The sequence below is a fragment of the Entelurus aequoreus genome, linkage group LG21 (genome assembly GCF_033978785.1).
Source record: "Entelurus aequoreus isolate RoL-2023_Sb linkage group LG21, RoL_Eaeq_v1.1, whole genome shotgun sequence".
In the NCBI taxonomy this organism is placed as follows: Eukaryota; Metazoa; Chordata; class Actinopteri; order Syngnathiformes; family Syngnathidae; genus Entelurus; species Entelurus aequoreus.
Window position 1 is genome coordinate 16,357,882 of NC_084751.1, and position 22,460 is coordinate 16,380,341.

Consider the following 22,460-nt stretch of genomic DNA (forward strand, 5'->3'; position numbering starts at 1 on the left):
AGAGTCGAGAACGTGAAATGGACATTCACAGTGACTTTTATCTCCACGACAATACATCGGCGAAGCACTTTAGCTACGGAGCTAACGGGATAGCATCGTGCTTAAATGCAGATAGAAACAAAAGAAATAAGCCCCTGACTGGAAGGATAGACAGAAGATCAACAATACTACTATCAGGAAACACCGAACCAAACACTGGACCTGTAACCACACGGTTAATGCTGTGCAGCCTGGCAAAGCCTAGCAATGCTGTTGCTAACGACGCCATTGAAGCTAACTTAGCTACGGGACCTCGACAGAGCTATGCTAAAAACATTAGCTCTCCACCTACGCCAGCCCTCATCTGCTCATCAACACCCGTGCTCACCTGTGTTCCAGCGATCGACGGCGCGACAAAGGACTTCACCTGATCATCGATGCGGTCGGCGGCTAGCGTTGGATAGCGCGTCTGCTATCCAACTCAAAGTCCTCCTGGTTGTGTTGCTGCAGCCTGCCGCTAATACACCGATCCCACCTACAGCTTTCTTCTTTGCAGTCTCCATTGTTTATTGAACAAATTGCAAAAGATTCACCAACACAGATGTCCAGAATACTGTGGAATTTTGCGATGAAAACAGAGCTGTTTGTATTGGGATACAATGGTGTACCAATACTTCCGCTTCAACCATTGACGTCACGCGCAAACGTCATCATACCTAGATGTTTTCAGCCAGAAGTTTCCCGGGAAATTTAAAATTGCACTTTATATATTGTATTGTATTTTATTGGCATGTGTTGCAATGTTAAGATTTCCTCATTGATATATAAACTATCAGACTGCGTGGTCAGTAATAGTGGGTTTCAGTAGGCCTTTAATAAAAAAAACGTTATTATGGTCTTACCTTTACTTATAAATGAAGTCCATGCACCGCTGTTGTGCTGGATTAATGCACCTCCGCTGTAGAATGCACCCCCTGACGGGAGTGTTATATCAACTAAAGCCCACACTTAAACTTTCCACGTGCAAGAGTGAATCTATTTAAAAAAGTTATTTAATAAGAAGCCAAAAAGTGCAAAAACAATAATGTTCGTGTTGGAGGAGTCGTGAATGAATGAAATATGAAATCCGTGCTGCAGTCTGCAGGTGTACCTAATGTTGTGGCCCTGCAGTCATTCACAACTCCTCGAACACGAACATTATTGTTTTTGCACTTTTTGGCTTCTTATTAAATAACTTTTTAAAATAGATTCAATCTTGCACGTGGAAAGTTTAAGTGTGGGCTTTAGTTAATATAACACTCCCGTCAGGGGGTCATTCTACGGCGGGGGTGCATTCTCTACCACCAGGAGGCGGGATTACTGCGAGCCTCAGCCAGTGCGTCTTCGCAGCAGTTTTATGATTGCTCAGCACAAGAAATACTTACACACATACAGTTGTTGACACCTCAGCTAACTGAACTATGGAAATGTACAATATAGTTCATATAGCAATACGGTCTCACTGCACAGCAGGCCAGCAGTTAGCCGAGTCCGCAATCCATGTTAAGGCACAACGCAGTGACGTGCCTCAACTGGCTGCTGATCACTGCACCGTCTCTTCTCGGTATTTGAACGGCAAATGTGAAAAATCAGCGATTTTGAATAAAAATAATCTAAAACTGGTGAAGTTAAATATATATATATATACTGTATATATATATATATATATATATATATATATATACATTGCAATCAAAAGTTTGAAAACACTTGCAATAATCAAGCTCTTTCAGATAAATTGAAGTAATTTTGCAGGTATTTTCATGCCTAAAGTGCAGCATACTGGATGTTGTGTTACACAACTCTGTTCCAGGTCATTGAGTTCGTTAAACAGGACAATACTGCCATCTACTGGATAGCCCCCGGAACACTGAAATTCAAGTATTTATTTTATTTATATGTATAATAAAATAAATATATATACATATATATATATATATATATATAGCTAGAATTCACTGAAAGTCAAGTATTTCATACATATATATATATATATATATATATATATATATATATATATATATATATATATATATATATATATATATATATATATATATATATATATATATATATATATATATATATATATGTATATATATATATATATATATGTATATATATATATATATATATGTATATATATATATATATATATATATATGAAATACTTGAGTTGGTGAATTTTAGCTGTAAATATACTCCCCTATTAACCACACCCTTAACCACGCCCCCAACCACGCCTCCGCCCCCCACCTCCCGGTATCGGAGGTCTCAAGGTTGGCAAGTATGATCAAAGATGTCTTAAAAGCAGTGACGTGCAGTCAGTGGAGGCAGGTTTTTTAAATTACTATTTAAAAAAGTAATTGAATAAGAAACCAAAAAGTGCAAAAACAATAATGTTCGTGTTGGAGGAGTTGTGAATGACTGCAGGGCCACAACATTAGGTACACCTGCAGACTGCAGCACGGATTTCATATTTCATTAATTCACAACTCCTCCAACACGAACATTATTGTTTTTGCACTTTTTGGCTTCTTATTAAGTAACTTTTTAAAATAGATTCAATCTTGCACGTGGAAAGTTTAAGTGTGGGCTTTAGTTGATATAACACTCCCGTCAGGGGGTGCATTCTACGGCGGGGGTGCATTAATCCAGCACAACAGCGGCGCATGGACTTCATTTATAAGTAAAGGTAAGACCATAATAACGTTTTTTTTATTAAATGTGCTTTTTTGTGTGCTACAGTTTGTATGTGTAAAGTTAAAGTTAAGTTAAAGTACCAATGATTGTCACACACACACTAGGTGTAATGAAATGTGTCCTCTGCATTTGACCCATCCCCTTGATCACCCCCTGGGAGGTGAGGGGAGCAGTGGGCAGCAGCGGCGCCGCGCCCGGGAATAATTTTTGGTGATTTAACCCCCAATTCCAACCCTTGATGCTGAGTGCCAAGCAGGGAAGAATGCTGGTATGAGCTTTTAAACATAACCCGTTAACTGCTGCCAATCAAATGGTGAATAAGATACTCTTTAGGGTTCATATGTTTGTAAATCTGACTGTGATGAAGTCAGTGCCTCACCAGCCATGAACCTCACCGCACGTCACTGCTTAAAAGCCGCAAACTGGTCACATTGCCGTTTAGACTGCAGTCGCATTTAAAAAGATCAGTTTCCAAACAGATTCGGACTACCTCATGATGTGGCCCAAATCTGATGCGAAAATATCAGATTTGAAGCCCTTTGAATTGTTAAGATTGGCAACAAAATCCAATCTTAGTCATTTGAGGGCAACAAATCGGATTTGGTCTCCAGTGCAAATGGAGCCTTATACTTTAAGAGTTTATAACACAATTGAAGTGCAAATATTTGGATTCTGGCAGCTTTGCTTCATATAAACGTCCACTATTTAACCTCATATTGTTTTTGCCACTCAAATAATTTTATAAAATAAACAACTTTACAAAAACACATTTATTGGGCCAATATTATATTGTGTCAATTGCCAACAAGAGTTTAATAATTCTCACAGTGACTACTTGTGTTATTCAGCAGAATGTTTGCTTTGCATTACTTGACAAAATGAGGACGAATGAGCATGTAACTGTCAAATGTATCCAATGCAGGATATAAAGTACTTCATAACTAACTCAATTCATTTCGCTTATTGTTTGGCTCTTGCAGCGGAATCTTACAGAGTACTCTGTAGCAGTTGATGTCAACAACATGCTCCATCTATACGCTAGTATGCTGTATGAACGTCGAATCCTCATCTGTTGTAACACACTCAGCACTGTAAGTAGTCCACATCCTTTAACTTTTTAGTAATAGTAATTTTTTGATAAAAATGTCATACACTGTGAAACAATTATGTTATACACTATCTCACACAAGAGAATACACCTTTGACATTTCTGCAAATATTGTATAATATGTTTTCATGGTACAACACTGAAGAAAAGACACTCTATGCAATGTAAAGTAAAAGTGAAAATGTCCAAATTGGGCTCAATTAGCCATTTTCCCTCCCATTGTTATGTGACGTGTTAGTCTTACAAGGTCTCTCAGGTGTGAATGGGGAGCAGAATGTAAAATATGACATTGTCACCCTTTCATACTGTTCACTAGAACTTCAACATAGGATCTAATTGTTTTATTTAATTCCTTTAAGGTCAAACAAAAAATAAATCAACATAACATTTAAAATAAATAATGAACAAAAAGGGGCAGAAAGAAGTCAAATTTACATCTGCCCCCATTCATACAGTTACATTTGTTCAACTCAGAAGAATAGCCATAATAATAATAATAATAATAATAATAATCCATTTTACTTAAAAGGCGCCTTTCTGGGCACTCAAGGACACTGTACAAAATTAAAATCAATTGGATGAAAACAACAACGATCGATAACATTTACAGTGAACAAGCAGTCAGGAATAGGTGTGTTTTGAGTCTTGATTTAAAGAGGGATATTGAGTCTATATTACGAAGATCTGGTGGTAATGAGTGCCAAAAATGAGGGGCTGAGCGGCTGAAAGCTCGGGCACTCATGGTTAGGGATGATGTTTGATAAGAAATTATTGAGTTCGAGCCCATTATCGAATCCTCTTATCGAACCGATTCCTTATCGATTCTCTTATTGAATCCAGATAGGTTGTTGTATATGGAAAAAAAACACACAATATTTGGTTTAACAAAAGCTCACTTTTATTTTATAAGAAAAAAATAAAATAATTAAAATACATACATATTGACTATTGTTACCCCCCTAAAAAAATAAAATAAAAAAAATAAATATTGACTGTTGTTACCCAAAGTATATTAAGTGGGATTTTTCAGAAAAACTAATATATACAGTAACACAAAAACAACCTGTCTTTGTGATCACTATAGGTGTATAAATAATACTATAGTGTTAAATAAAATCAATCCCTTGGGCACAAAACTGAAAATAATACAGCTCTCCAAAAAGTGCACTTCTGCTGCTATTGGAACATCCTTCTGGGGTCCATCAGTGTGGCCTCTTCCAGGAATGACTGCACATCCTTGTCCTGGAGGGAAAATGAGGGGCAGACACAGCATAGAATTAGGGATGAAATTAGCTGAATGTGAAGACTAGCGTGTCTGTTATTAAGTATTTAGCATTAGTATGTGGAATTACTGTAAATGATGGAATGGATTAAGTAATGAAGTTAAACATTGTACTGATATGATCCACTTTAAGAGGTTGTTCAAATTAATAGTACTTACAAAGTACAAAGAAGAATTATGAGAAATACTTTCAACCTTATTGAAAATAAGATATTCTTCATCTCAGTATATTAATAATGACTGAATTAATGAATTACATATTACAAAACTGTTGTATATACTAATCACAGATGTTATTTTATTATAAAAAGGTCAGTAAATGATGTATATATTTGTAAACGCTCTGAAGTAGGAAAGGGGTAGGATTAAATAAGCTTTACTTCTTCCTACTCCTTTTCAGACATGATGTAAAGTGAAATGATATGAAACTGTGATGTGTTATGTTCATGCATGAAATAAACTAAAGAAAGAAAGAAAGTACTAGTTTATTAGACAGACCTGCAAACTCTGGAGTGGTGTAGGCTACAAGATAACGTTAACGTTATCAGACACATACAAAAAGGCTAACGTTACCGTTAGCCACTGACTATGCTTAGGCAACGTTAGTCTAGCTAACATTACTGCAGTCCTGGTTGACATAAGAGGTAACCTTATTTTAGCCTAAATTCTACGAGTGAGCAGATATGGAAATTAACCGGCAACAGTTAACGTTAGTTACTCACCAGCAGTCTCACTGGAATTGTCGCTGCAGCTTGAAGCAGAGGAAGAGGAGCGTGCTTCGTCATTTCTGTCGCTGCTTCTCCACGACACCTTTCTCGAACGTTCAAGTTATGTACGGCCTGAACATGTTTCATCATGCTTGTTGTGCTTCCCCCCTTACATGAGAGCGACGCCTGGCAATAATTGCAGATAGCCGTTTCCTCGTCGTATTTTTTTGTAAAATGAAGCCATCCCTTGAGGCGTTTTTTCCGGCTGCTTCTTTTTATTTTATTTATTTATTTATTTATTTTTTTAAACCTTTATTTATAAATTTCAATTACAAACAGACAAGAAACAAAAACAGTACAGAACAGTACAAAAACAGTACAAAACAGCGCCAGGGGGTTGTAAATTCAAAGTAACTAAAATAGAATACAAAAAAGTATATATATAATAAACCTTGTTGCTGCTTCTGTATCTGCCGCCTAATGACTGAGCTACGTCATTTTCTGGGACGTGCCACAGGGCATTTCCTGTGAGACGGGATTCGTTCCCAGGGATTCGAATAAAGAACCAACTCTTTTTATTTACTATAGTGGCCTCGATAATGGGAACCGGTTCTCAAAAATGGATTTGAGTCCATGGAATCGGTTCTTTTCTTATCGAACAACCGGGAGAACCGGTTTCGAACATCATCCCTACCCATGGTGGACAGTTTATATTAGGGGGCAGTGAGATGGATGGATGAAGAGGATCTTAGGGAATGTGAGGGCATGGCGACATGGAGCAGGTCAGAGAGATATGACGGAGAAAGGTTATGAATAGCTTTGAAAGTGAGGAGAATTATTTTAAATTGGATATGGTGTTTGATGGGTAGCCAATGGAGTTATTGCAGAACAGGGGTTATGTGCTGGATTGAAGGGGTTCTGGTGATTATTCGGGCTGCAGAGTTCTGGAGAAGCTGAAGTTTGTGAAGTGACTTGTGAGAGAGACCAAACAGGACTGAGTTGCAGTAGTCCAGGCGAGAGGTGACAAGGCTATGGACCAGTATGGCAGCAGTATGTGGAGTTAGGGATGGGCGATGTCGATTAATGTTGCGTGGATGAAAGTAAGCAGACTGGGTAATGTTGTTTATGTGACCTTGAAAAGAGAGTGTTCTGTCGAGGATGACACCCAGACTTAACTTGGGAGGAGGGTAAAATGGAGGAATTGCCGAGAGTAACGGACAAACTGTTGGTTTTGGCTAGAATGGATTCTGTACATACAAGTTAGATTTCGGTTTTATTACTATTGAGTTGGAGGAAATTGGATGAGAACCACAGTTTGAGTTCACTGAGGCAGTCTGTAAGGGAGGAAGGAGGAAAATAAGCAGTTGGTTTGGTTGAAACGTAGAGCTGGGTGTCATCCGCATAACAGTGAAAATGTATTTTAGATTTACGGAAAATATTGCTAAGGGGAAGAATGTAGATGATAAAAAGCATTGGACCAAGAACAGGGCCCTGTGGCACACCAGAGGAAATAGGAGATGGGGGGGATTTGAATAAACGGAGTTAAACAAACTGAGTGCGGTAGGAGAGATATGATCTAAACCAGTATATATATATTTATAACATACATATTTCATAAAATGCAACAAAATAACTAAACATGGAAACAATTATTTACTCCGAAGTCATATATTTTCCTCATTGTGATTTTTACATGTTGTATTAGGAGATTTAAATTGTTTTATTTCACTGTCAAAATTGTTCCATAAACTAACACATTTGATTGAAATACTTTTCCTTCATCCCTGTTCTAAATCTCGATTTAGTAAAGAGCTCAGTTCATGTTAGATTATAATTGCTTTCTCTCTTAACAAATCTGTTTTGAATGTTGATTTGGAGAATTTGTGTATGTACTGTGTATATGATTTTCAGGATATTGTACTCTACTACCCAATTCATGAAATGTTAATATGTTTAACTGTTTGAATATTGGGTTTTTGAGGTTCCTGTAGAGGTGGGGGAAATAATTGATTTTTAGATGCATCGCAATTCAGACATGGAAGATTATAGAATCGATTAGTAACCATCAATAATCTATGTATTTATTGTAAACAAAGTAATGCACACATTCCTAAATCTGGCTGACTGCAGCGAGCCACCTCACCGAGAGATCCGACCAGCTCCTTTACTGTCGGGCACTTACGGTTCAGTTTTGCACACATTTTCATTAATTTAATAAATGTGGGAATAAATGTAACTGTTTCTTATTCCAAATGAATTGTTTAGTGTAACAAAAAGAAATGTAAAACTGCATCAATATAATTAAATCGATTTTTAATTGAATCATAGCTCCTGAATCGGAATCGAATCGTGAGGTGCGCAAAGATCAATCAATCAATCAATGTTTACTTATATAGCCCTAAATCACGAGTGTCTCAAAGGGCTGTACAAGCCACAACGACATCCTCGGCCCAGATCCCGCATCAGGGCCAGAAAAAACTCAACCCAATGGGATGGCAACGAGAAACCCTGGTGGGGACCCCTAACCCCAAAAATATACAATGCTTTTTTATTTAGAAATCGTTTCACTTTGTGTAAAATACAAATAGATACTTAAGCCTTTGAATCATTAATATGTGATTTCCATGACACATTTTCATCAATCATGACGCCCAAAAACCTGATCTCCTTTGTTCTTTGAATCTCAACTCCTTTGACATATGAGGCATCGACACTTCCTACTACTTCAAAAACACATACATTGAGTTTTACTATTATTCAAGGATAATCTTATGACAAAGGACTCTCTGAGGATGTGGGAAAAAGGGTAGTAGTGCTATATAAGATGTTTACAGCTAGAAGGAAGACCATACACATCTTTAACAAGACAGCGTCCACTTCAAACATATGTCATCATGATACATAAAGAAATTTAGTTCACATGCTCAGTGCCATATCCAGAGATTGTGTTTGTAAAATAGATACAGACCCTTTCGAAAAAAAATGGAATATCATGGAAAAGTGTATTTATTTCCATAATTCAATTCAAAACGTTCAACTTTCATAGATTATAGATTCAGGGCCCATAACTTCAACAGTGTCAAGTATTTAGTTTTTTATTTGTACATAATTTGGGCTTCCAGCTATAAAACCCACAAAAACAGGATTTCAAAAAATGTTAATACTGTGAAGAAATCACCATTTACTTCTCAGTTTTTACAGAAAAAATAAATTAGGATCACATCAAATCAATCAAATATATGGTACTTTCAAAATGATACATCAATCTTCAATACTTCGTAGGGAATCCCTTTGTGTTAATCACTGCCTCGATGCGCTGTGGCATTGAGGCAATCAGCCTGTGGCATTGGCTGCGAGTTATGTAAGCCCAGATTTCCTTGATGCTCGCTGTCAGCTCTTTTTTGTTTTTGGGTCAATGGGGTTTAGGTCCGGCGAGTTGATTGGCCAGTCAAGCACTGTAATGGCATGGGCATCTAACCAAGTTTTGGTGCTTCTGGCGGTATGAGTAGGTGCCAGGTCCTGCTGTAAGATGAAATCTGCATCTCCATACAGTTCCTCAGCAGAAGGAATCATGAAGTCCTCTAAAACATTCTGGTAGACTGATGCGGTGACCTTAGATTTAAGAAAGCAGAGTTTACCAACACCTGCACTGGACATTTGCACCCCAAATCATGACGGACTGTGGATATTTCACACTGGACCTCAAGCAGCTTGGGTTCTGTTCCTCACCCGTCTTCCTCCAACCTTTTGACCTTGATTCTCGAATGAAAGGCACACTTTAATTTTCCTAGGAAACAAGGATCTTGGACCACTGGCCAACAGTCCAGTCCTTCTTCTCCTTGACCCTGTTGAGTTCCACTCTTTCTGGATCTCTGCCAGATTAATGAATATTTCTGTTTGATAATCCGCAGAAGCCCACAGTCAGCTCTTCTGCTGGTGCATCTTCTCCTGCCACATTTTGCCCTTCCACTAGACTTCCATTGATATGCTTGGACACAGCACTCTCTGAACAGCCAGCCTCCTTAGCTATGAACTTTTGAGGCTTACCCATCCCATGGAGGGTATCAATGATGATCCTAACTGAGACAATTGTAACCAAAGTGAAGCAATCTAATGACACCTGGGAAAACCTGTGCATGTGCATTGAGTTTAGTAGATGAGTAGTGTGTGACACTCAGTTTAAAACATTCATGCCCTGTAAAATTTGGACGGATTTCTTCATAGTATTCAAATATTTTGAAATCCTGTTTTTGTGGGTTTTGTGAGCTGGAGGCCCAAATTATGTACAAATAGACAACTAAATACTTGAAATCGCTTAAGTTGTAGGACCTGAGTCTATTATCTATTGAAGTTAAACGTTTTTTGAATGGAATTATGGAAATAAATAAACTTTTCCTTGAACTTTTGGAAAGGGGCGTATAGGAGTGCTGACTGCTTTGCTGCAGACGCTCTATTTATCAATCAATTAATCAATGTTTATTTATATAGCCCTAAATCACAAGTGTCTCAAATGGATGCACAAGCCACAACGACATCCTCGGTTCAGAGCCCACATCAGGGCAAGGAAAAACTCAACCCAGTGGGATGACAATGAGAAACCTTGGAGAGGTTCCCAGTGGAGACCGGTGCAATGGATGTCGAGTGGGTCTAGCATAATATTGTGAAAGTCCAGTCCATAGTGGATCTAACATAATAGTGAGAGTCCAGTCCATAGTGGGGCCAGCTGGAGACCATCTCGAGCGGAGACAGATCAGCAGCGCAGAGATGTCCCCAACTGATGCACAGGCGAGCGGTCCACCCCGGGTCCCGACTCTGGACAGCCAGCACTCATCCATGGCTACCGGACCTGTGCCCCCCCCCCCCCCCCCCCTCCACAAGGGAGAGGGGGGCAGAGCAGAAAAGAAAAGAAACGGCAGATCAACTGGTCTAAAAAGGGGGTCTATTTAAAGGCTAGGGTATACAATGAGTTTTAAGATGGGACTTAAATGCTTCTACTGAGGTAGCATCTCTAACTGTTTCTGGGAGGGCATTCCATAGTAAAATGCTCTATAGCCCTCAGACTTTTTTTGGGCTCTGGGAATCACTAATAAGCCGGAGTTCTTTAAACGCAGATTTCTTCTATATTTGAAAAATATATGTAAGAGTGCTGCCAGCATTTCTGATTTGCTGCAGAAGTTGTTTGTAAAATAGACATGAGTAAGTAATATAATGTATCGTAGCTCCAAGAAGAAATCACACAAAGTCAGAAGCTATTTCTTTACTTTTATTACCAATCTTATGAAAACAAACGACACAATTCCTACAGGTTTTACCTCCTGTGCAAACACTTTTGCCTCAGTGAGTTTGCGCTTCCCCAGACACACAACCCTTCCTCATTCTCTTCCAATCACTTTTAAGCACAGACAGTGTGTTTGCAAACATGGGAAAAACTGACATCAGATCCAAACCACGCAAACATAAAACATTAACACCAGCTAATTGTTAAAGTAGGAATTGATATATATAGCCTATTATTATCATACTATAGACAAGTGATGTACTGAAAACTCGACCACCGAAAAAATACTTTGATTACGGAAACCACACTCCCGAATGTAAACAAAACGCACGCCGTTGTCTGGAGCATTGTTAGCATGTCGTCAATGTTCTTTAATAAATCTTAGATATACCTGCGGACAGGCAGAATGTGCAAATATTAAGAGGACAGTGGCGGCTTTTAAAGAGAGAAAGTGCAACAGCGTGAAGCAATTGTGACGTCATGCTCGCTGGAGCTCGCCTCTTTAGTCGGGACATTGAGGGACTGAAGTAAAGAGTCTCTAAACACAAGTACAATATATAAAAAGATGCTAGATTTGTTGCTAGTTGTTTAATTAAAAAAAACCTCATTAAAAGTCTCATGAAAAAATCTCAACAAAGAACATTGTACAAAAAGAAGCTACAGTTGGAAACGTGGTAAAACGATAAAAAAATATATGTTTATACTAATTATTATTAAAGGATTTGTTTTTAAATGTCTATATACATTTTTGAGCCTTTTTTAAAGAAAAATATCATAGCAAATTATTCAAATTACTCAATGACATGGAGCCTCTAACCATGCCCCCACCGCCACAGGTATCTTGGCAGACTCGAGGAAACCCTTGGGTATACTGATTATTGTGAGATACTGTATATGAATATGACATAAGAAAAATGGATGCCAGTGCACACCCCATCCTATGTTAGACTACAGGGGGACTTCTATAGTAAAACTTGGAATGTGGATTTGAAATTTAACTTTTGCGACATCTGAGCTTACTGACACACCTAGTGCAATGAAAGGAGCACCTTTTGTTAAATGATGTGCTTGAAAAAGAAGCTGGAGTTGCAATTAACTGTATGCTCAGTGGAAACCCCTACCAAGGTTGTAATGTACTGTATATATTGTACTGTGTGTGTGTGTGTGTGTGTGTGTGTGTGTGTGTGTGTGTGTGTGTGTGTGTGTGTGTGTGTGTGTGTGTGTGTGTGTCGCGTGTATTGTATTTTACGTATACACATGAAACAAATGTTTTCAAACTCATTCATGTAGAACTTTAATACTTGATTGTATCTTGTTAACAGTTAACAGCTTGTGTCCATGGGTCTGCTGCCATAATATATCCAATGCACTGGCAACATGTTTACATTCCAGTCCTTCCTCGACATCTGTTAGACTACTGCTGGTGAGTTTGCTGGCTTTGTTCTTACCTACTCGAGATTGAGCAAATATGCAGATTTTTGTTAAACCTTTTTCTCTGAAAATTGTCAATTTTATTGGCAGGAAATGTCTCATTCATCCTAAGTTGAATACCTGTCGTAAATATGTTAAAATACAGCATACAATGTACATACAGTGGGGAAAACATTTGATTGCTCACTGATTTTCACACACTGAAGAAGAAATTAACTTCTATGCTTTTAATGGTAGGTGTATTTTAACAGTGAGAGAGAATATCTTTAAAAAAAAGAATGCAAAAAAATCACATTAACATTTTTTTAAATGTGTTTGCATTTCATTGAGAGAAATAAGTATTTGATCCCGTACTAACAATAAGGTATTCTGACTCCAACACACTAGTCCTTCTGCTTTAAAAAGTACTTAAATCTTGTTACTTGTATGAAAAACACCTGTCTCAACATTTTACACAGTACTGTTAAAAAATAACATGTTAAAAGACACATGTTCAGTCAATCAGACCACTACCTCTCCATCACGGGCAAGACCAAAGACCTGTTTAAAGATCATAAGAAGATAGGCTTCAGCGCCCCCAGCGACCCCGAAGGGAATAAGCGGTAGAAAATGGATGGATGGAAGAAGCAATTCAGCTGGTAGCACAGTCACCAAGTAAAGCATTGATAGCACACTATGCCGTAATTCAGGAGTTTCACTTTTAGTTTACTTCGTGACTGTTCAAGGTACAGCAGAGTCCGGTTGAGGATTGGCTGCACAAAGTATTCACTTGAGAATCACGTTTTGGACAGATGAGGATCCTTCGCCTTTCGTATGTTTCAACATATTTGGACGGTCAGAAAAAAATGTATATAAAAAATATTAGACATAACGTCTATTCAGCAATATCATTTTATATTATTGTCACCCTCTTAAAAAAATTGCAGAACAGATTTTTTCAAGTTTTTCATGAAACAAAATATCACCAAAAATTTTAAATGAGAGATGTATTAATCATTTCACTCAAAACGGATGTAACAAAGGATGGCTATCGGCATAGTAATAACACCTGTGTGCAAATAAAAATAAATAATTGACTGAGTCAATGTTTTTGAACATGTCTTTGTGAATTAAGCAAGATTTCTTTTGAAGGTGTCTACATGAGACTCACAAGCATTTTGTAGACATGATTATGCCCATTAATGTTACTTCACACAGTGTCAGACATCCCATGTCATGTTTATGTCACGCTCATGTCACTCTCATGTAAACACCTTCAAAATAAAGTGTTACTATATCTTGCTTAAGTCACAAAGACAGGTTAAAAAATTGCCTTAGTAATTTATTTCTCATTATATCATTATAGTAAAATCTTAAAGGGTAAAATCACATGATCTGATTGACTGAGGATGTAGGCCATTAGACCATAGGTGGCCGGCGTTTTGATTTAGACCAAAAAACTATTCTTATATAGCTGCTCGATGATTTAAGGACTTATTTATGCGTTTTGGTGTCATTGAATATTTTTTAATGATCGTTTACCGTTTGTTCGTTTATTTCATATAGAATATATATTCAAATATTTTTTATGTAAAAAAATGTCTTTAGGTATGCATATTTTTGCGTTTTGCAGCCTCTCTCCAATGGACGCACCTTCCGCTGAAAAAAAAAGTGGTTTCATTGTAGTTGCACTGCACAACTGCTTCTAAAATGCCCATAAAAAATGGTACATGTCTCCTGCTTGTTTGAAAACCTAACAAATCGCCACAGGTAGGAAGGAGCATGAGAATATGGATGTGCAGTAGTAGAGTGTTTCTGTGGTGATGCCCCACGCAAAATCCTCATTTAAATAAGGCGGTCTGTACCACATTACAATTGCACACGCAGTGTTAGTAAATTGCATGCAACACGCCCACTATTAGTACACACTATTTTATAGATTGCACACGCTGTTTACTGCGTAGTATTTGGATCTTAGTAAATCAGACCCTAAGAATTTAGAGAGGATCTGCAAAGAGGAGTGGTCCAAAATTTGGCCTGAGATGTGTGCAAACCTGGCAATTAACTTTAAGAAACATCTGACCTCTACTTTCCAACAAGGGTTTCTTCACCAAGAACTAGATCCTTATTTACCTCAATAAATATTTAGTTTAATGGGATTTTTCTCTCACTGTTAGAATTAAGCTACTAATTAAAATTGTATACTGTTCGTTTTTTAATGTGTCAACTTACAAAATAATTAAGAAATCAAATAATTACTTCCTCCCACTAGATACAGCGTTTGTGTACTACGTAAGTAAGTGACAAGGGTGCAAGATGGTGGGGCCCTGTTTGTTTGGCTACGCAAGCAATAACATCAACAGTCAATCTAACCTCAAAACTTTCAGTGAGGTGAACACAAGTAAAAATATGAAGATAAGTCATAACTGAAAGCCGTGTGTCAAAAATAGACTTGATCATTTCAATTACTTGCGTTTGTCGCCATTTACAATTGGTTTCCGTTTGAAACCCCCATGTAAATTGCAGGGATCTACTCTACATAGCAATGCAAAACAAGACCCTCTTGTAATCAGATGTCAAATGTGTTTTTCAAACCATTTTGTTTAGTAAACATGCTGCTAATCAAAGAGGGATAGAATTGGATAGTTTGTGCTTTGTAGATTATCAATTTTATCTTGCATGTAAAATATATGTTAGAAATGATTTCAAAAAATTATCTAACATTAATTTATTTTTAGTGCTCCAATGCCCTACCTCATTGGAGTGCACTCCAGCCTCATGGAGGTAAGTACTTTTTGCACTAACTGCAGTGTGTATCCAGCAATTGTACTCCCTCACAGAGTGCACTTATCTTCACTTAGGTTTCTGTGAAAGGCACAATAATGAGGTTTTACCACATAATGTCAGAACATATTCTACTACTTCAATGTTTTTTGCTGAACGCACTTACAGACATCCACTCATACTTCTGACACATAGACAAGGATCCAATCCCCCGCCAGCATATTCCTTCTTTCATTGTGTTAATGCAACATTCATGCATTTATCCAAACACACATGATCAAAGGACATTCTTTTAAGCCAGTGTACCAAGCACTCTCTGGATTGGATTAAATTGAATATGTTTGCGCACCTTAACTTTAAATTGTTCCCTCCTGCTGTATTTTTTAGAAATGTAAAAACTATTTATAGTATTTTATACCATAATTTTATATTTTAATAAATACTTAAGAAAACTTGAGAAGCAATGGGCAGATTAAACTGTGTTATGTTCTGTTTTGTGTTTCTCATTAGAAAGTTCGGGGAATGGCAATAGAGGATGTGGTGGTACTGAATGTGGACACAAACACGCTTGAAACTCCCTACAATGACCTCCAAAGTCTACCCCAGGATGTGGTAAGGAACAGTCGCTAGAGTAAATGTGAATACAATTCAAAGTACTTTCACTTTTTGATTGGAAGAACTGTCATTCCTCACCTAATTTGTTGGCCTATATGGATCTACTCACACACTGATAAACTGATGCAACCAACATCTCACGAAATACTGAACACAAACATATTAAATAAAGCATTAAACCATTACCTAATCGCATATAATTAAAACATTTTTCAAAGAGACCCACTGAGCTGTCTTAATGTTATGAAGTACTCACACAATAAGCAATAAAAGTAGAAGTACTAGAATACAAAAAAGTAAAGCTCAAAGAAGAAAGTAATGCACTTAAAAACAGAAAATAATTAGGCATTGAATAAAGTAAAAGTATCAAAAATTACAAGCTGGATACAATATGTGGGTTTTGGCATGAGTCTTGAAGTTGGACAGGTAGTGCAGTTACGGGGGGAGCAGAGAGATTGGCCAGACGTTTTCCATTTTATCAGGGTTTAGACCAGGTTTCTTAAGGATGTGGATGATGGCAGCAAGTTTCAGTGAGGGGTGGACTGAGCAAGATCTGAGAGATGTGTGGATGATTGATGGGATGAGAAGGGGGATGGTGGGGAGACAGTTTTGATTAAGCTAGGCCGAGGAGACAGGCTTAGATTTCCATTCCTTTCAAGAAAGAAGCGATGTTAGACTGACTGATCAGGGAAAACTGTAGAAGGGGCAGGTGAAGGAAAGGCAGAATATGGGGAAGGGGAATAAGGGGGGATAGAAGGAGTTGCCAGAGTGCTGTAAATATTTAAAATGTTGGTATTAAAGAATTACCGGTACATGTACTGATAGTTATTGATAAGGACATATTGTCACTGGGTTTGAAGAGTTTGGTGATGTTGGCCTCGTTAGTCTGTTGTGGCGCCACCCTCATCTCCCTTGAAAGCAGCGAACAGTGGTCATTTATGACATTCAACATAACATGGTATGGATCACTCAACACCTTTACGGAACAAACTCAGTAGGATCATCAGGCTCAGTATAAGAAATTATTGGACAAGAACAGGATGCACTCTCATCCAACTTCAACAGAAGAATCAGATCTTACGTCTGCAGATAGCCACTGACAGTACACACAAACTCCTCCTCTCAGCTTCCATATACATGTCACTATTACTCAGACTTAAGAAAGCAATTCACAGCTTTATAACCTCCTCAGTCAGACTCCGGTATAGTAAATAATTCCTGGTATTTTAGATATCTAATAGATCAATTTTATATTCATTGATTTATTGAATATTTAATAGATTATTGTACATGTATTGTGTTATCGATTAACCCATGGCAATTTAGATATCTAAAGGATTTATTGTATATTTATCCTTTTGTGATATCATGGTGCCTAATGTTTGAGTGTGTGCAAGTGACGTTTGTTATTGTGTTTTTCTTCTTTGCCCTGCAAATTGGCAATGCTTCACACCTGACATTCGTAATGGATACATAAACAACCTGAATTTAGAGAAAAAATATTAATGTGCAGGTGTTCCCACAATTAAAAACATTTATTTTTTGGATCAAAAATCTACAAATTTGGGTATACAGAGTTCACGGGGATCCACTGTCTACTGTCATTTTTATGTCAGTATTTTAGTCAGTAATCATTATTGTCCTGTTATGTTCTTTAATTAGGTCTCATCTCTGAAAAGTCGTTTGAAAAAGTTCTCAACAACTCCAGGGGATGGTATGGCTCGAGCTTTCCTCAAGAGTCAAGCATCTTTGTTTGGCAGCTACAGAAATGCTCTGCGAATTGAGTTGGTAAGAAGATTGTATTGCACACTGCATATAACACATTTGACAAGAGTTGAACAAGAGTTTTGTGTTGTTGTGAAGAATAATGCCTGAAGGCCTTAGCAGACTTAAACGAACCTCTGTGCCGTATTGATAGATGTTCTCACAGCAAGAAGTTTTGAATTGTTGAGATCAATTTTGTGTTGAAATGTTTATTAAGGTTGTAAGTAGCACACAATGAAGTTGCCTAGAGAGAGAAGGTCCAACTTAACAAAATTCTCAATCTACAATTCTGGCTCTGGAACCAAACTCTTTCAGAGGGGCTAAGACCTGCTCAGTGGCCTTGTGGTTAGAGTGTCCGCCCTGAGACTGGAAGGTTGTGAGTTCAAACCCCGACCAAGACATACCAAAGACTATTAAAAGGGACCCATTGCCTCCCTGCTTGTCACTCAACATCAAGAGTTGGAATTGGGGGTTAAATCACCAAAATGATTCCCGAGTGCGGCCACCGCTGTTGCTCACTGCTCCCCTCACCTCCCAGGGGGTGAACATGGGGATGGATCAAATGCAGAGGATAATTTCACCACACCTAGTGTGTTTGTGACTATCGTTGGGACTTTCTGCAGAGGAGAGTTGTATCATTGACCCCTCTGGCTCAGTGCATATGTATCATCCCTGGTGAACAAGTGTCACTTCCCTGTGCCTTTGGGTAGAGGAAAAGGTTGTGACTGTTTGTGGACATACGCCAATCTGCTCAGAATACTAAGACGAGGCAAGTTTATTATAGACCATGATTTGTACACAAGGCAATTCAAAGTGCTTTACATAAAAATACAAAAAAGGCAAAAACTAAATAAAATCATTATAAAACAATCGGAATTAAAATGAAAATCAAAAGTGTAGGAAAAATTACTTTCAGTTGTCATCAGAATCTGATTTATTGGTTAATTATATGTTTAACACAATACATTTGTATTGGTAGACTGCTCTCTTTGTTCAATGCAAGAAACAAATTAAAACACAACATATGCACAATTAAATAAAAGTGTTTTCAGCCTAGATTTAAACATTGCCAACATTGAGGCCTGGAAGTCTATTCCAGATTTTAGGGGCATAAAACTTAAACGCAGTCTTTTTATGTTTCGTCCTGACTCTGGGCACCAGCAGGAGACCACACCCTGATGTTTTTAGGGCCCAAGATAGTTCATATGTCAGAGACCATGAAATTGTACACAAGCAGAGCTGTTTTAAAGTACAAAACTCAAAACCAGTGAAGTTGTCACGTTGTGTAAATCGTAAATAAAAACAGAATACAACGATTTCCAAATCCTTTTCAACCTATATTCAATTAAATAGACTGCAATGACAAGATACTTAACGTTAAAACTGGAAAACTTTATTTTTTGCAAATATTAGCTCATTTGGAATTTGATGCCTGCAACATGGCAAAAAAGACTGAGAAAGTTGAGGAATGCTCATCAAACACTTATTCGGAACACCCCTCAGGTGAACAGGCTAATTGGGAACAGGTGGGCGCCATGACTGGGTATAAAAGCAGCTTCCATGAAATGCTCAGTCATTCACAAACAAGGATTGTGAACAAATGTGTGAGCAAATTGACCAACACTTTAAGAACAACGGTTCTCAAAGAGCTATTGCAAGGAATTTAGGGATTTCACTATCAACGGTCCGTAATATCATCAAAAGGTTCAGAGAATCTGGAGAAATCACTGCACGTAAGCGATGATATTACGTACCTTCGATCCTTCAGGCATCAGTGTGTAAAGGATATAACCACATGGCCTCAGGAACACTTCAGAAAACTGTTGTCAGTAACTACAGTTCGTCGCTACATCTGTAAGTGCAAGTGAAAACTCTAAAGCCATTTATCAACAACATCCAGAAACGCCGCCGGCTTTGGTGAGCCCGAGCTCATCTAAGATGGACTGATGCAAAGTGGAAAAGTGTTCAGTGGTCTGACCAGTCCACATTTCAAATTGTTTTTGGAAACCGTGGACTTCGTGTCCTCCTGAACAAAGAGGAAAATAACCATCCGGATTGTTATAAGCAAAGTTCAAAAACCAGCATCTGTGATGGTATGGGGGTGTATTAGTGCCCAAGGCATGGGTAACTTACACATTTGTGAAGGCACCATTAATGCTGAAAGGTACATACAGGTTTTAGAGCAACATATGTTGCCTTCCAAGCAACGATATCACGCCTCTGCTTATTTCAGCAAGACAATGCCAAGCCACGTGTTACAACAGCGTGGCTTCATAGTAAAAGAGTGCGGGTACTAGACTGGCCTGCCTGTAGTCCAGACCTGTCTCCCATTGAAAATGTGTGGCGCAATATGAAGCCTAAAATACCACAACGGACTGTTGAACAACTTAAGGTGTGCATCAAGCAGGAATTGGAAATAATTTCACCTGAAAAGCTTCAAAAATTGGTCTCCTCAGTTCCCAAACGTTTACTGAGTGTTGTTAAAAGGAAAGGCGATGTAACACAGTGTGCCAACTTTTGTGCAATGTGTTGCTGCCATTAAATTCTAAGTTAATGATTATTTGCAAAAAAAAATTAAGTTTCTCAGTTCGAACATTAAATATCTTGTCTTTGCAGTCTATTCAATTGAATATAAGTTGAAAAGGATTTGCAAATCATTGTATTCTGTTTTCATTGACAAATTACACAACTTGCCAGCTTCACTGGTTTTGGGTTTTATATATTGTCTGAGAAACAGGAAGTCATATTATTCCACTGACCTCAGCACTGGACTAATATGGTGATATGTCCTGGTTCTAGTCAGGACTCGAGCAGCTGTATTATGGATGTACCCCGGATTTTCACTGGATGCGTAACGACAACGGAACAGCGCCACCCTTAAACGAAGCCGCTATCCGCAATATGGCAATCCCCACTGCCATTTTGTTGCAGCTTGCCCTGCAGCAAAATAGCGTGGACTTTCACGAAATCATGCAAATTTGTGCGTAATCACGTGATTATGGGCGTTATAGTAAAGCGAACCACAGTTTATTTTGTTCTTCCGTTGGAACAGAAGCAAATAAACTCGGTCCTGCCGTTAACGGTTGCTTAACAGCAGCACCGCAGAACTTCTCGAGCTTTGCGGTCCATCATTACCCACAGACAGGCGTCTGACTTGACTTGGGGAAAAGACGACTGTTTTGCCTTGCAAAACGACACCATTAATTTGTTTGTAGCAAACAACATTGAACTCTCGCTAACCATTCCCCTGCTTCCCCGGCCGGGCCCCCTATCAGCTGGTATTTGACACAGGCCCAGGATATGCCTGTGATATGATTTTTTAATGTTTGCCCTCCAAAGTCAGCATGTCCTTATCAATTTGTGTCACGGAGGTGAAATTACGTCTGAAAACCTTTGCTAAGTTGACTTCATGACTTGACTACGCCCATTAGGACGTTTCAAATTGTAAAATACAATCTGCCTTGAAAGCAGGGTATTTTATTTTGAAAGTAAACCAGATCATTTATACTGTGTTTGTGCATGACTTCCTGTCCAACACAAGCAAATTTTAGCTGAATTGAACCACCGCGTTTGACCGGCAAATATAGAAGCTTCGCGTATAGCGCATATACGTTTTGCTGGCGCTAGACACTGACACATAGACCTGAATAAAAATGGAAATAGTCCACCACCGTGGCGCCGCCATTCTGCTGCCATTACACATCCGGTGGAAATCCAGGGTCACAGCTTGTTTAGAGAGGTCAGTGAGAAGGTCATTACAGTAGTCTTAACCTGCTGAAGACAAAGGCGTGGATTAGATTTTTGTAGGCCTGCTTTGAACATTATTCATTTGATTATGGGAATGTTTTTAGGTGTTAAAAAGCTTCTGACGTTATTGACTTAATTTGGCTGGTAATCAGAAGGGAAAGCATCCCAACTGGGGACGTTGAGGTTCTACTGGGAGACGCCAATGCCCATGTTTGGTAACCACAGTGACCTGAAAGGGTGTGTTTGGAAGAAAAGGCCTCTGTGATCTCAACCAGTGCCATGTTATGTTATTGGACTTCTGTGCTAACCACAGTTTGTCCTTAACAAACTATACTGTCTGCAGGGGTGAGCCTCAGTTAGACAGTGAAGGGAGACCAATAACACAAAGACAGCTATTTCCTCCAATGAAAGAGTTTTTCGTTATTTTCAGTCACAGTATGGACCAGAAGCTTCGATTCAGAATGAGAAATTAAAATGTTTCTTAGTCTTTAAAGGGGAACTGCCCATTTTTGGGAATGTTGCCTAGTGTTCACAATCATTATGAGAGACAAGAAAACCAAAGTTTTGTTTTATTTTTGCATTCTAAAATGTAAAAATCGGCTCGTTATTGGTAGCTGGCAATGCAGATAATGGGAGCAATCAATTCTACCTCTAAATCACTTTAAAAATGCATTCAAAACTGTCCCCAATACTTCATTTACATTTAGTGACCTGTAAGTTATCAAACTGTAGCGATATTGTTATTGTAAGAGCGACCACTGAGGAACTCTCTTTCTAGCGTACTGACACATCGTTGTGCTACGGTATTAGCCGTAAAAGCTAACTATGGCAAGCGATAAGCTAGCTTCTACGACAGCACATAACGCGTTTGAGTTTGTAATGCACAACACAAAGCGATAAGACTGTCTGTACTGACTGAAAAACATGAACAATCATATTACAATATTACACAGTTCTATCCTCCAATTAAGAGTTTTTCTATATTTTGTGGTTTCATTTCCAAGGTGGTTAATTGTATTTGTGGTTTTAGAGTAAGCCGGGGCT

The 22,460-nt window shown here is 38.3% G+C and overlaps 1 protein-coding gene across 1 annotated transcript in view; it reads left to right on the forward strand.

Moving 5' to 3' along the window:
* dennd1a (DENN/MADD domain containing 1A) overlaps positions 1–22,460 on the forward strand; it is a 128,878-nt gene that overhangs the window by 46,652 nt on the left and 59,766 nt on the right. The window contains exons 9-13 of the mRNA XM_062031063.1: positions 3,702–3,812; positions 12,419–12,519; positions 15,245–15,290; positions 15,801–15,902; positions 17,568–17,693. Coding sequence (XP_061887047.1) covers positions 3,702–3,812; positions 12,419–12,519; positions 15,245–15,290; positions 15,801–15,902; positions 17,568–17,693 — 486 coding nt within the window. The remainder of the gene's footprint in view (positions 1–3,701; positions 3,813–12,418; positions 12,520–15,244; positions 15,291–15,800; positions 15,903–17,567; positions 17,694–22,460) is intronic.